The sequence below is a fragment of the Amphibalanus amphitrite genome, unplaced genomic scaffold (assembly GCF_019059575.1).
Source record: "Amphibalanus amphitrite isolate SeventyFive unplaced genomic scaffold, NRLGWU_Aamphi_draft 000621F_arrow, whole genome shotgun sequence".
NCBI classification, from domain to species: Eukaryota; Metazoa; Arthropoda; class Thecostraca; order Balanomorpha; family Balanidae; genus Amphibalanus; species Amphibalanus amphitrite.
Window position 1 is genome coordinate 96,855 of NW_024882115.1, and position 12,736 is coordinate 109,590.

At 52.4% G+C, this 12,736-nt stretch overlaps 1 protein-coding gene across 6 annotated transcripts in view; it reads left to right on the top strand.

The window, feature by feature from the left end:
* The window catches only part of LOC122363459 (segment polarity protein dishevelled homolog DVL-3-like), a 31,283-nt gene extending 19,880 nt beyond the window's left edge, over positions 1-11,403 (top strand). For 2 of the 6 annotated variants that reach the window (XM_043332747.1, XM_043332746.1), the window contains 8 exons: positions 319-590; positions 952-1,008; positions 1,926-2,012; positions 2,899-3,048; positions 3,592-3,759; positions 4,144-4,353; positions 6,081-6,319; positions 10,987-11,403. In XM_043332747.1, the coding sequence (XP_043188682.1) occupies positions 319-590; positions 952-1,008; positions 1,926-2,012; positions 2,899-3,048; positions 3,592-3,759; positions 4,144-4,353; positions 6,081-6,307 (1,171 nt within the window). In that variant the 3' untranslated portion in view covers positions 6,308-6,319; positions 10,987-11,403. The remainder of the gene's footprint in view (positions 1-318; positions 591-951; positions 1,009-1,925; positions 2,013-2,898; positions 3,049-3,591; positions 3,760-4,143; positions 4,354-6,080; positions 6,320-10,986) is intronic. The other 4 variants (XM_043332748.1, XM_043332750.1, XM_043332745.1 and 1 more) reach the window with 3 other exon arrangements.
* The last annotated feature ends 1,333 nt before the right edge of the window (positions 11,404-12,736 follow it).

Here is a 12,736-nt window from a genome sequence, read left to right on the forward strand (position 1 = left end):
TTCATTCATTCATTCATTCATTCATTCATTCATTCATTCATTCATTCATTCATTCATCCATTCATTCATCCATCTATCTATCCAATCCATCCATCCATCCATTCATTCATTGAATGACCATTCAGGCATGCCAATAATTGTATCGATCGTTCTCCTGGCACTTATTGGTGCTACATTGGTTTGTAGCAACGCCTGTTGCATCACTTTCGGGGACATTTCAGGAGCGAAGCATGTGTATGAACAACTTGTCGTGAATATGCCTGTATGTTAATCACCGCGAATCCGTCTTTAACCCGTGCCCCTCCCTCCTCTCCACAGCGGCGCCGTGAACCTGGACGGCCGGATAGAGCCGGGAGACATGATCCTCCAAGTCAACGACATCAACTTTGAGAACATGTCCAACGACGACGCCGTGCGGGTCCTGCGAGACGTGGTTCAGAAGCCGGGGCCGGTGAAGCTGGTGGTGGCCAAGTGCTGGGACCCGAACCCGAAGGGCTACTTCACGATCCCTCGCACGGAGCCGGTGCGTCCGATCGACCCGGGCGCCTGGGTGGCGCACACGGCCGCCTGCCGAGGTGAGGCCCAGACAGGTGAGAACAAGGGGGAGAGAGGGGTGAGGGGGAGGGAAGGGATGAGCTTGAAGGAAGGGAGGGGTGTTTGGGTGGTGGGTTGGGTGGTGGTGTTGTATTTGACGCTTTAGATTTAATTTGGATTGGGGAGCATCGAAGGAATAAGCATCTGCTGGGTTTGCTGTCCCGCTCAGATATGAATCGCCTGCCATGGGCTTGGCCTTTATGACCGACATGATCTGGGTGCACTAAAAGAATATCTCATTACAATTACATTCCATGACTCACAGGGATCTCGTTTTCATCCCATCTCTGGTTGGCGTTGAACAGTATGTGAACCTGTGCATCTACCCTGACGCCGTTTTGTTCTCGCTATTTCCAGGTGAATACTCGATCGGAGCGCCATCCTCCTTCACACCCAGTCACCACGGAGGCAAGGGTAAGCGACTAAGCAGCTCCTGAGACAAATGGTCCCGCCGCCCACTGTCCTCGTATCATGGGCCCCACGGTCCCAGTTTGGGACGTGTGTAGACTGTTAGTGCCCTAGTCCATAGGTGCTGGAGTTGATACCAGCAACCTGTCTAGCCGTTGGATTGGTCTCGTATGCTCGACCGGTCTGTGCAGTGTGCGTTAATCTCGGGCTCTAAGCCGTCTTTAACGCGCTCGCCATCAGCTCCTCTTGTGTAGTCTCTCGAAGCTCATCCCACGCAAAAACGGCTCTGTTGCCACAAGCCGGCGCTGTGGGGTATACAGGTGCTGCTTTTTGCCGGCGGCCAGCCGAGTTGTGTTTACTCGGCTGTCTACGGGCCCCGCCCCTTTTATCCCACCCCTGCAGTCTCATTCCCTGTGGACCTGATGTATCTTGTACGCACGACGTCAGCAGTGAAAGGACGCGCCGATAGTGAAAGGACGTAGTGTCAGCACGTGTCATCATGTGTTACGGCAGAGGTGGTGACGTGTGCTGATTATTGCTAACGGTGCATGTGCACGGAGAAACTTGGTGATGAGTGTTCTAATTGTGAAGTTCGCTGTGGCCATTGAGTCAAATGTTCGTCCTCATATTGAACAGGATATAGAGCATAAATCTAGCTAGTGGTAACCACTGAAATAATATTCCCGTTATGGCGTTGACTTTCAGTGCTGCTGTTTAGTATTCAGCTGATTTCTTGGTCCTTTTAGTGTGTATGCCTTGGGTCTCCCTCTTGCATGAGTGCATTCTCACTTGTTTGCCAATATAACCTTATCACCACTGTAACTTGATCTGGTAAACCGCCCTTGTTATCCTCCCGCGTGGTAACTATTCCCAGGCTATTTTATCTGACCATCTGACCATTAACCTTCCCGTGTTGTCCCCAGGCCAGTTCACCGGCGCTCGTCAGCCGTCCCTCTCAACCCTGACGTCGACCAGCTCGTCACTGGCCAGCAGTATGCCCGAGTCAGAGAGTGAGTGCAGACACCAGGCGCTGTCATATGGGAGACTGTTATTGAGCTTGGTTGGGAGGGGAGCGAACGACAGGGAGAGGATAGGACTTTTCTTAGCGGGTGGTCTTGAGAGCGGGTGGTCTGGGTTGTCGCTACTGTCTGATGAAATAGTTGCGATTGAATGGCCTCCAATTTTATGTTCGGGCTTACTCTAGTTGCTTTCATTTTCATATTAATCTTCTCAATCTCTTGGCTCATCTTTTTTACACTCATAGATTGTATTACGTAAGCGTGAAGATGCCCTAAGCCACAATTTTAGATTGTCATATTCGTACACCGCTGGAGTAGCACGCGGCCCGGCTGTCTGTCCGTCGCTTTTGCTGTGTGTGTGGTCGCTATCCTGCCGTGTTCGCCTCGCTAGTTAGCTATTCAGCGCTCTGGCGTGCCCTGCTCGTGCTCAGTGCTGGTCCAAGCCCACCTCCCACCCCATTCAGCTACTCCTGTCTGTCCCACCCTCTTAGCAGACCCTAATTATCCGCACCCCGTCTGGTCGTGTTCTGCTCTGTGTTGGTTTGTGTCCGCCTCTGAACTGCAGCTGCTGCCCAATGTGTCTTATTCACGTTGCTCCGCTTTTATTGTTCATTTGCTGACTGGGTGTTGTGGCGCCGCTAGCTGACGCACCGCCCTCTACCATAGTCTGTCCGTCCCAACGATTCACCCGTCACTACTACGGCACCGCCTGTCTCTGCCACCGACCCTCCCCCGCTCGCACCCTGCCACTCACGCTTACCGCCTGGTTGTGTTGGCCGCCGGCACCGCTTCCGCCTTGGTCTGACGCTTGCGCACCGTCCGCCTCCCCCGCCGCCGCCGCCGCCGCTGCCGCCCTGCGTGCGCTCCGGTGTCGCAGTGCCCCTCCTGTCTGCAGGACCGCCGGCCGAGCCGCTAACTGTGGACTCGGGAATGCTGGCCGTTGCCCGCGCCATGGCTGCGCCTGACAGCGGACTGGAGGTGCGGGATAGGATGTGGCTGAAGATTACCATACCGAACGCGTTCATTGGTGAGTGGGGGCACGAGAGGGAGGGTTGTTTGTCAGGGGAGGACGTACCTGGAAGCCGAACAATCCGCTAGTTTAGAACCAAAATAAAGGGTTAATGTTTGAATGGGATAAGCGATGCTGTAAGGGCGATTGGGTGGTGTTAGGGCGTACCAGCAACGAGGCTATATGGCCTGTAAGGGCGAGAGAGGATGCCAGCTGAACTCATCTTGAATGGGAAATTAGCCAAGAAGGTAAGATGTTTTTTCGATTTCTGCCATCTACAAACGAAGTTATGAGGGATCATGCGACATTTGACGTTTTTCAAACAAACGTTTCGTTAGGACGTATACATATGCGATTTTGTGCCTACAGTTTTAACTTCCTTCATGGGCTGTTGGCGCCTAACATATGTTGGTGTTTGGTTTATGAAATGGCCTGCAACCCACGCTCTCTAAGCAGACCCCCGATGTGCCACTGTGTCCACTCGCCGTCCCTCCGACTCCGGACTAAATATACCTCTATCTAACTAACCTCTAACGTATCCTCTGTCTGTCTGTATTCCAGGCTCGGACGTGGTCGACTGGCTACACAGCTACGTAACCGGGTTCGCTGACCGGCGCGAGGCGCGCAAGTACGCCGCTCACATGCTGCGGGCCGGCTTCATCCGACACACGGTCAACAAGAACACCTTCTCCGAGCAGTGCTACTACGTGTTCGGAGATCTCTGTAGCGGTGGGTTGAATCCGTTGTGCTCGTTCATCGTTGTCGTTACACCGGCTCACTGGAACCGATCATAGATGTCGCCACGTTTCTGTATCTGTATATCGACCCTGTCGCTCATTGCTTACTGTGGTGGAGCCACCGTCGTATGTGAATACTGAATGGTTGTATAATGTCGACAGTGCAACCAGCTTCAGTTTAGCTGCAATTGACCCAAGGCGAAGTATGACAGCCGACTATACGAAAAAGCCAGTAATGTCATGACGTGTCCTAACCCCCAACAAACAAACAATGTCATGACGTGTTTGAAGGTCAGCTCCCACTGTGCACTCCCACGTATCGTCTTGCCGTCAACGTTTACCATTAGTTTTAACCGTATATTTTCCCCACGGTCAGGTTTCTCCGGTATGAAGCTAGGCGACGAGGACGGTCTATCGGAGGTGGACCGGGACACCCTGGGCCCGCTGCCGCCGCCCTCGTCAGGCACGCAGTGGGCCGTCCCCCACGTACCCTACAGCGGTACATACGTACCGCCGGCGCAGGGCTACGCGCCGATGCCGTTCAGCTATACGAACGAGGCCGGCAGCTTCAGTCAGCGGGAAGGAGGTGGGTGCACGGAGAGAAATGGATAGTCAGTAGTCACAGTAGTCTGTCAGTCTATCCAGTCTTTGATCCCTTAGACCCAGGCTGACAGCGCGACTGAACGAACCGTCTGGGGATGGTACGGGTGTAACTTGCATACCCAGCGGCAATACTAGTATTTAGTGGAATGGCCTGAAGAAACGGAGCTGCAAACTTTTATTTGCTGATCGAGGAATGGGGAGTGAGGGAGTTGGCTAACAACGTAGCAAACATGCACGATTTTGACGTGAGGTAAAAGCAGAAATGTGTCTGAGGTGTGAATATGATAAAGGGAAATTTATGAGATTTGGCGGCCATGGAGAACTTCCAGCTGATAGTGAAATGGCTACAGTAAGGCGCGGGCCTCGCAGAACTCTAGTGCGGCATCTGATCGGCATTGAGAGAAAACACACTCACTGCACATTTTCCGGACGTGCAATTATGTGCAAAACGATTAAGGTTTGTTATGTAAATCATAGTGCTGCCGGCGTAACAATAAACGTTGCGTCCACTGGTCTTAATATGGTTACATTGTTGGCTCAGATATCGATAAATTATTGCGTAAACCATTCTGATTCTGCACGGAAAACGATAACAGTGGGAAGTACAGCGGCATTGTTTGTCGTTCAGCTGATCCCGTCCGATCCCAATGCACTTTGACAGTCCTCAGTGACGATATCTGCCGGGCGCGCAGCTCCGAGCCGAATATCTGTTTACATAGTCCGCGCCCGTCTCCAGTACCGTGTACCGGGTGACGTAATTGTGCGAGGAACCGCCCGGGCTTCCCGCCGCAGCCCCGTCCCGTCCTGCCGTGCCCCCGCGCGGCCCGGACGGATGGATGTGGTTTGGGAGAGGGGTGAGCGCGGGTCAGCTGACCGCCGCCGGGAAGAGGGGCTCTGTGGTTAGAGAGAGGTGACCCCCCTAATCATATGACCGGGGAAGGGGAAAGAGGAGGGACTCCGTGGTTAGGGAATGAGAGGGTGACCCCCTGACCTCAGACTGGCGCTAGTGAACACTGGAAGCTGGTGTCTCCAGAAACGGAGCCGTCTGCGGTGATGAATCATGGGACAGCGCCGGGGTTTTTACCAGGATAGCGTCGTGTCTAAAGATATACAGCGCTGAGTGAATGAATGGTCCCGTTTCCCAAACGAACTTTTCGTGCTGTTGGTGCTGATTTGTTTGTTGTTTGTATGTTTACCTCTGAGAGTGTTTGGAATATTTTGCTGTTGGATAAGACGATTATGCTGCTAAATACCTTGCTAGATTGTCGTGCGAGCATTTAGTCTATGGATTAGCGCAAGTTGTTGAACTGAGGAAATAACATAAACTGCGCAGTAACGGTATAGGAAAATAGCTTATCCAGTGTGATTCAAATAACGTCATTTCCATAAACGCACTATTTCCGTTCACGGGGCTTAACCCGTGCTGTTGGTACTGTTTGTTCTTCTGTCGAATTTTAGTTCATCGTCTAGCTTTTAGTCACCGTCTAGAGCATGGAACACAGCTTTCGAGCTACGTGTTGAAAACAGAAAATATGACATGTATTCTAATAAGAGGTGCGGAGCCGCGTTTTACACGCTTGAAAGCTGTGTTCCAGCCTTAACCCATCATGACTTGTTCCCTCCCTCTTGGCTCAATGTTACTACTGTTATGCTCCCGTTTCCCTTTGAAGCAGTGTCTGACCCTCCTCCCGTGCTGCTCTGCGGTCACAGGCAGCGGCAGCGGCGGCTCCTCTGCCGGCTCCCAGCGTCGGAGACTCGAGTCGGCAGCGGCCGGCGGCGGACCGGGCGGAGGCGGCGGCTCCAGCAGCGACGGCACAGAGTCAGTAGCGACGACGGTGACCAGCCAGAGGTCGGCGGCCGTGCCGCCCGGCGCCGCCGCCGCCGCCGCCGCCGCGCCCGACGGCAGACAGCCCGACTACTTTGTGGACGTGATGTGACGGGCGGACGCGGTGAGTAACGTGACGGGACGCGGAGCGGGGCGCCGTGACGAGCAGGGCGTCACGACGGGTGGGAGGGGCGCTGTAGTGAAGGATCAGATGACGCTGGGTGGGTGTCTTTGCAAAGGCGTAGATAGGCAGGCAGCTAGGTTTAATCTTACTGTGATAGCCCATGCGACGATGGCTAGCTTGTATGTGTCATCTCATTTTTTCTTGCTCCTGAAGGCCAGCATGACAAGCGGCGCAGAGAGGAAATGGCAATAGAAGGGAAGCGGCGGGGACAGGCACCAGAAGGTGAAAGGGTGAGGAGGGGCGGAATGATGGCATCGCGACTGTATGTTATGGCCGGAAAGATCGGAGGGTAGATAATACAGTCACGGCTGGCAGCCCATAAATGTACCACAACAATAACCCACGGAGAAACGCTATGTGACGCACAGTTGCGAAAGCGAAAAAAGCACAGCAGGCCCAGCACGCGACTGTTGGACCGCTTTTATCGATGGACAATAGAGCACACTCGTTCCAAACGCACCCACGAGTTCACTGTTCCATATTCCCTGAGAGGCACGCGCGGAGAGCGAGGCCCACATTGGCACGTTCGCCGGGACGCGTCGCCACGTGTTGTTCGCACAGGGCAGGAAGTGGCGGTCACACGGACGCGGAGCGCGACCAACCGCGGCCGGAGAGCCATTGTCCGTGCCCGGGGGCGGCCCGCCGGGGCCCGTCACATGTCCGGGGTGGTGACGCCGGTAGCACGCGCTCACCGAGAGGGGAGGGCAGTGTCCGGCTGGGGGTGGGGTGGGAGGATGTCCGTGCCGCGGGAGGGGGGGGGGGGTGTCCGGTGTGACGACGAGTCGCGAGACGCGAGTGATGTTTAGATGCAAACAGACACAATGTTGTAAGACGTTCCCAAATCGCGTAAACAATGTCTGCTCTCAGGGGAAATCATTTTTCACGCAAGCAACTCATGAACTTTTGGAGATGCTGGGGAAAAAGTGCACAAGTTTTGTCCCTGGTGAAATTATAAGTGTTAACTATTCTCTCAGTTTATGATTTAGTGGTGTATTATGTACGTCTACCAATGTTCATCACCTTGTCCCATGGGACATACCATTGGGTCCGTGTGTGCATCTGCATTGATCGTCCATTCATCATTAACTCCGCACATTCCTGTGTGCGTCCACCGGGACCCGGCCCCTGAGTACCAGGGCAAGTCCCGCCTCAATTCCCATACGTCACTTGCCGGCCGTGGGCTGACCGCTTTCCGGGAACTGTTTATGTTGTATCGAAACGCACTACGCCGGACACTGGCTAAAACGCCACTACTTCACGCACATATCTGGGATTTGCCACGGGACAGGAAATCCGAGATAGGGGACGGGTCGCAGACTCGCAGAAATAGATATTGACGTGGATTACGTGCTAGATTGGGTCAGAGGTTATTGGATCTAAATGCGTTAATGTTGCAGGATGTGGAGCTAATGTGGGATTTTGATGGTGCGCTTATCGGCTATGAAGGTTACTATCAAGCGATAGTTTGTCGATGGTGTCATCGATATTGGTTTCGGTTTTTCACAGGAGTGCATACGGATGTTTTGAAGAAATGTCAATGTCCCAGTTCTATACCGCAGTCTGATCTGTCAAGGAGTCTTAGACAAGGCCATTTCCTGTAATGGTGCGGTACTCTTGCTTTTTGTGTTTAAAGTCCTCCTGTACCTATGTGAGATTAAATCATTCCTGTTGATGTCTTAACCCGCGCCGTGCTGGTGGCCTGAACTTTCCGCCGAGTGCTGGGGGGGGCGTTTTCACGCCCCCCCGTCTAACTCGGCTCCTGGGCCACGTAGCGACACGCGGTAAGCGGCAATCGAAAGAGCGTCAAAAATAAGGACGAAAACACTTCGGTCATTTTTTGGGTCAGGTCAAAGGTCAGGTCACCAGAGGTCACCAAAGGTAAAATGTTGACTATTTCAACATTTTGGAAACTGCCAACGGCTATCTCGGGAACCGATAGAGCTACAGCGCCGCGGAAAAGCGCATTCGATAGCCCTTTTACAGACCTTTCTGAGTAATGTCCTCAGATTTGACCTCAGGTCAACGGTTTAGCCTCCAGAGGGCAAAAACTCCAAAAATAGCCGTTTTTACGAAAAACGTTTTTTCGTCAATAACTTTTGACTCATAAGCGCCATGACATTACTTTTGCCAGCATCGTGTTTCTCTCGTCGAGACGCGTCGAATGAACTATTCGTTGACCTTGAAAGGTCATTTTGAAAATTTGACCTCAGGTCAAGGTCATGACCTGACCGAAAAGGGTCATGTTGCATATCAGTCGATCCGTATCGTCGAGCTGAACACATCTGACGTGTTTTCACCGCTCTAGCACGTCTCTATCAAAAGTTATAGCCAAAAAACTGCTGGCGACCGTTCATGACCTGAGATGACCTCAGGGGCACACAGAGGGGTCACAGGTGCATTTTTCCTATTCAGTGTGTCATGTTTACCTATGAACCGATGTTTGAGAGCGTTTTGAACGATATTCGTCCAAAAGAGGCGCATTTCAATTTTCTCCCATTGACTTATAATGGAGAGGTCGCAAAATTGACCTGACCTTAGGTCACAGATATCAAAAATCCGAGATATACATTTTATACATACTGTTACTCATATCAATCGCTGAAAGTTTCAAAGTGATCGTTCAGTCGGTGTAGCTATAGCGAGCCTTTGAACTTTTTCTGAGGTAAGGTCACTTGACGTGACCTGGTGACCTGACCTTGAACGGCCTAGGTCTGAAATTTTCACAACATGTGCGGAAATGATGTAGGAACACGTGTACCAAAAACGGCGGCGCTGCGCGCCGCCGTTTTTGAGATATTTGCGAAAAACCTGAGGGGGGGGCGTAAAAACGCCCCCCCAGCACGGCGCGGGTTAATTATAAGCCAGACGGGTTTATCCTCCAGATAGTATCCCAGCATGTTTTTCACTCGTGATGTTTTGATGGCGTTGAAATTTACCGGCACTTTACCGGCCCAGCGTTACTGATATCTCGGACTACACGTCGTGACAGGGTAATTGTACAGGGTGTCCCATAAGTTCGTTCTCACCTAAATTTTACATTTTTAGGCTCTCTTGCTTAAAGGCACGCTGAAATTGGTTCGTAACTGAGCTTACGTGGTTGCCATGGCTGGTAGAAATATGCTCCACAGTAGCTAATTTCTGTAGACAAAATAGTGTTTGCTATAGAGCCCGCTTCCTACAGAGACGGCTAACGCAGCAACATAGAGGTCTCCGATACGGGTACGTCTCAGTATTTAGTCAGCACGTGACCATTCGCGACGATTGAGGGTGATTGAGGCCTACCAGTCTGTAGCCAATGTCCATCGCTAACTAAACGCACAGTCAGCAAGTGACGCCGATGATTTGTCGGGAGTCAGTTATTGCAAGTTTATCCTTTTTCCAGTCAGGCCTCAGGAGTGAGCCAAGTGGCCAAAACTGTGTCGCGCCAAAGTGGCCATCAAAAAGGTCAAAGGGTTACAAAGTTGGCAAGCAGACTTTTCAGGATGGATTACCAGCTGTCTAAGAGTGTCCTTTCGGGGTACATAACTCAAGGTGACTTAAGCTTTGCTTACCGGAGGGCACAAAACAGTCAAAAACGTCTAAAAATGGCCAAACATGAGTTTCGTAATGCCTGAGGCTAAACAAAACAGAGGGCTGATGACATCAACCAGGTCATCAGGACTAACTAGTCCACGTTCGAGATGAAACACCCGTCCAAACCCGAAAACAACCCCATAAGGGCGAAGGAGGAGGCCTCCGTTTCGTCTCGTTATGTTTCTATGCAAAAGGACAGGGTCACTGTGTTGTGGGGTTATAGGCGTTCTGGAGTTGACCAAGTTGCAAGTGGCAACCCAGAAACAGTTTTGGGAAGCAGAATGCTTTTCCAAGAACATCTAGGAGGAGTTTCAGCCCTCAAGCTGAACTCGAACCGCGAGTATGAACATATTTATAGAGGAGAGAATGGCATCCGGGAGGTCGTAGACCCATCTTCAGGCAAGACAGTGCATCAGTGCACAGGTCAAGCAAAGCTTAAAAGCGGTGCAAGGAGACTGTGACAGGCGTTTTTGGCAAGATCACATGCCAGGCACCTCATTGGATCAAAATTTCATAAAAATTTGTTGTTTATGCTGAAATTGAGGCTCGTCGAAGCGTAGCGCTGTTCCAGCCTCGAGGAGCTCACGGCGCATGTCAAGTCAGTCTGGGTTAACTTTAAGCCTGCTATGCAGCCAAACATGCCGGTTGGCATGCCGCAGCATGTATTCATGTGTTTGCCTATTAAATGGGGAGCACGTTGAGGGGTCGTAAATATATCAAAACGCAATGTACTCTGTTTCACATGCAAACATAATGTGAGAACGAACTTATGGGACACCCTGTACTTTACCCTTATAGCTCGCTACTGTTGTTCTGACTCAAAAGTTTGCGCTCATTTACGTCTGTAATCACCTTTGTCCACCTGGGGCTAGGACGCCCAAAGTCCCACCTGGTCACTTATGTGTTATCGACTGTCATCCTCCCAGACTGCCGATTGCCATTCTGCTGTCTCAGCTGTCACATACCACCACCGACGGTTATATTTCACCACGATTTGTCTTATCTCGCCACTGACAGCCACTGCCCTCCGCCAGGTCGCCACGAGTGTGTTCTAGTCTGCCCTCCGTGTCGTCCACGCCAGCGCGGGCGGGCGGCCGTCGCCCCGTCGTCTGCGCCTCTCGGCCGCCGCCGGCGCCGCCCCTGCCGCTGGGGACGGCGCGCGGCGCGGCGCTACCCCGTCTCTGTTATGTAGTGCTCCCGTCGTCGGCGCTTCTGTCCGCAGCACGACGTCCCGCTACAGTTAGCTTCTGCCGGCGTCGCCTCCGTCGCCCGTCTTTAACTGGTTGGTTGTATAGTCTTTGATACATTTATGCTTTTGTAAGTGCGCCAGGCTGGTATATGGACGGCGAGCTGCGTCGGCCGACATCTTGGTGCGTTCATTTGTGTACTGTGTTGGGTGGGCTCGTGCACCCGACTGCCGAATGTGAAATACATATTTGCAGAATATCGCCTGTCGCGTTTGTGTGGTGGGTGGGCGCGACCGGGTATTGTTCTGTCGACTGGAGCGGCCAGTTTTCCTGGTCGTTACGGCCGGCTGGCTGACGTAGTTGTGTAGGTGTGTACGGTATCCACTAGGGAATTACTGTGGTACTCCGAACTAACACGGGCGTACCTGTCGTTCGCTTCATGACCGCGCTGCCTCTCCTGTCGGGGACTCCAGTTGCTGCGTACACAGTGACTAACACAGCGCGTACACAGTTACCTCAGACCCGAGCTCAGAACTCTCCCGCCTGCTGCCCAATGGGCGTGTCCACGTCTCTGGGAGGGATGCGAGGGACTGGGGCGTCTCTGTGCCGGCCACCCCCGCCGACCGGCCTCGGCTCGATCACGATCTGGGCCGACGGTGTCACGACTAGGCTCGTTCTGGACTACTGGGCTCGTTATCCAGTGCCAGACGGGAGACGCCACCCCTCTCTGCGGCCTCCATGATGGCTGACCTGACCGGGCTACTGGAATGTTTCGCTTCAGCGACCAAGGAGGGGTGCGGCACCTCGAAAATGAACTACAATAGCTCCTGTCGGAGACGGTAGGCAAAAACATGTTTTTTTTTTAGCTAGCCCAACATAACCTAATTCACACGTTGTTAGGCCTCGCCTGGGTATCAGACGGGAATTTCAACTGAAAAGGGGGCTAACTTCAAACGGGAAGAGTTGTCCGCCACCAATAGCTCCAGAGGTAACGAATTTCCGTACCCGTTGCCCATCCCATGCCTTCGGCATTGAAGTGTGCTGCCAATTTACGATGGCATATACCGCTTTTGCTTGGCTGCTAAAACGATACACTCGTTAAGTTTTGAAAAGGAGCTCGAGCTACAGAAGTCAGAACGGCTGCCCTCCCACCAAGACACTCCAGTGACTGTCATCATTACAGATGGCATGACACGTCAGCTGGGATGGATATGAGAGGTACACTTCTGATTATTTTGTAGGACCTTGGGTCGCTTCGCTGTAACTTGGTGCACGTGAGTTTGCATTTGTGTATGTGGTCTTGGCAGTTGGCCGCCGATGCTCCACTCTTGGCTCCACTTGCCTATTTGGAGTGGTAGGGGAGGGGCGACGAAGAAAACATGTCTTCCGGTTCCGGCTTTGGTTCGTTCTGGGTGCAAACACCTGGTTTGTTGACGATTCGCTTGAACATTATCATTTATCAGTGCGACAGTAGGTACTCATCCTACTGAGAAATCGCAATGAGCCTCACATACCTACATTAGCCCGGTGCTACTGAAGTGCTGTGTATACTACTGCTAGGAAACGACGCTGCATTCCGAGTTCAAACTTCAAACAC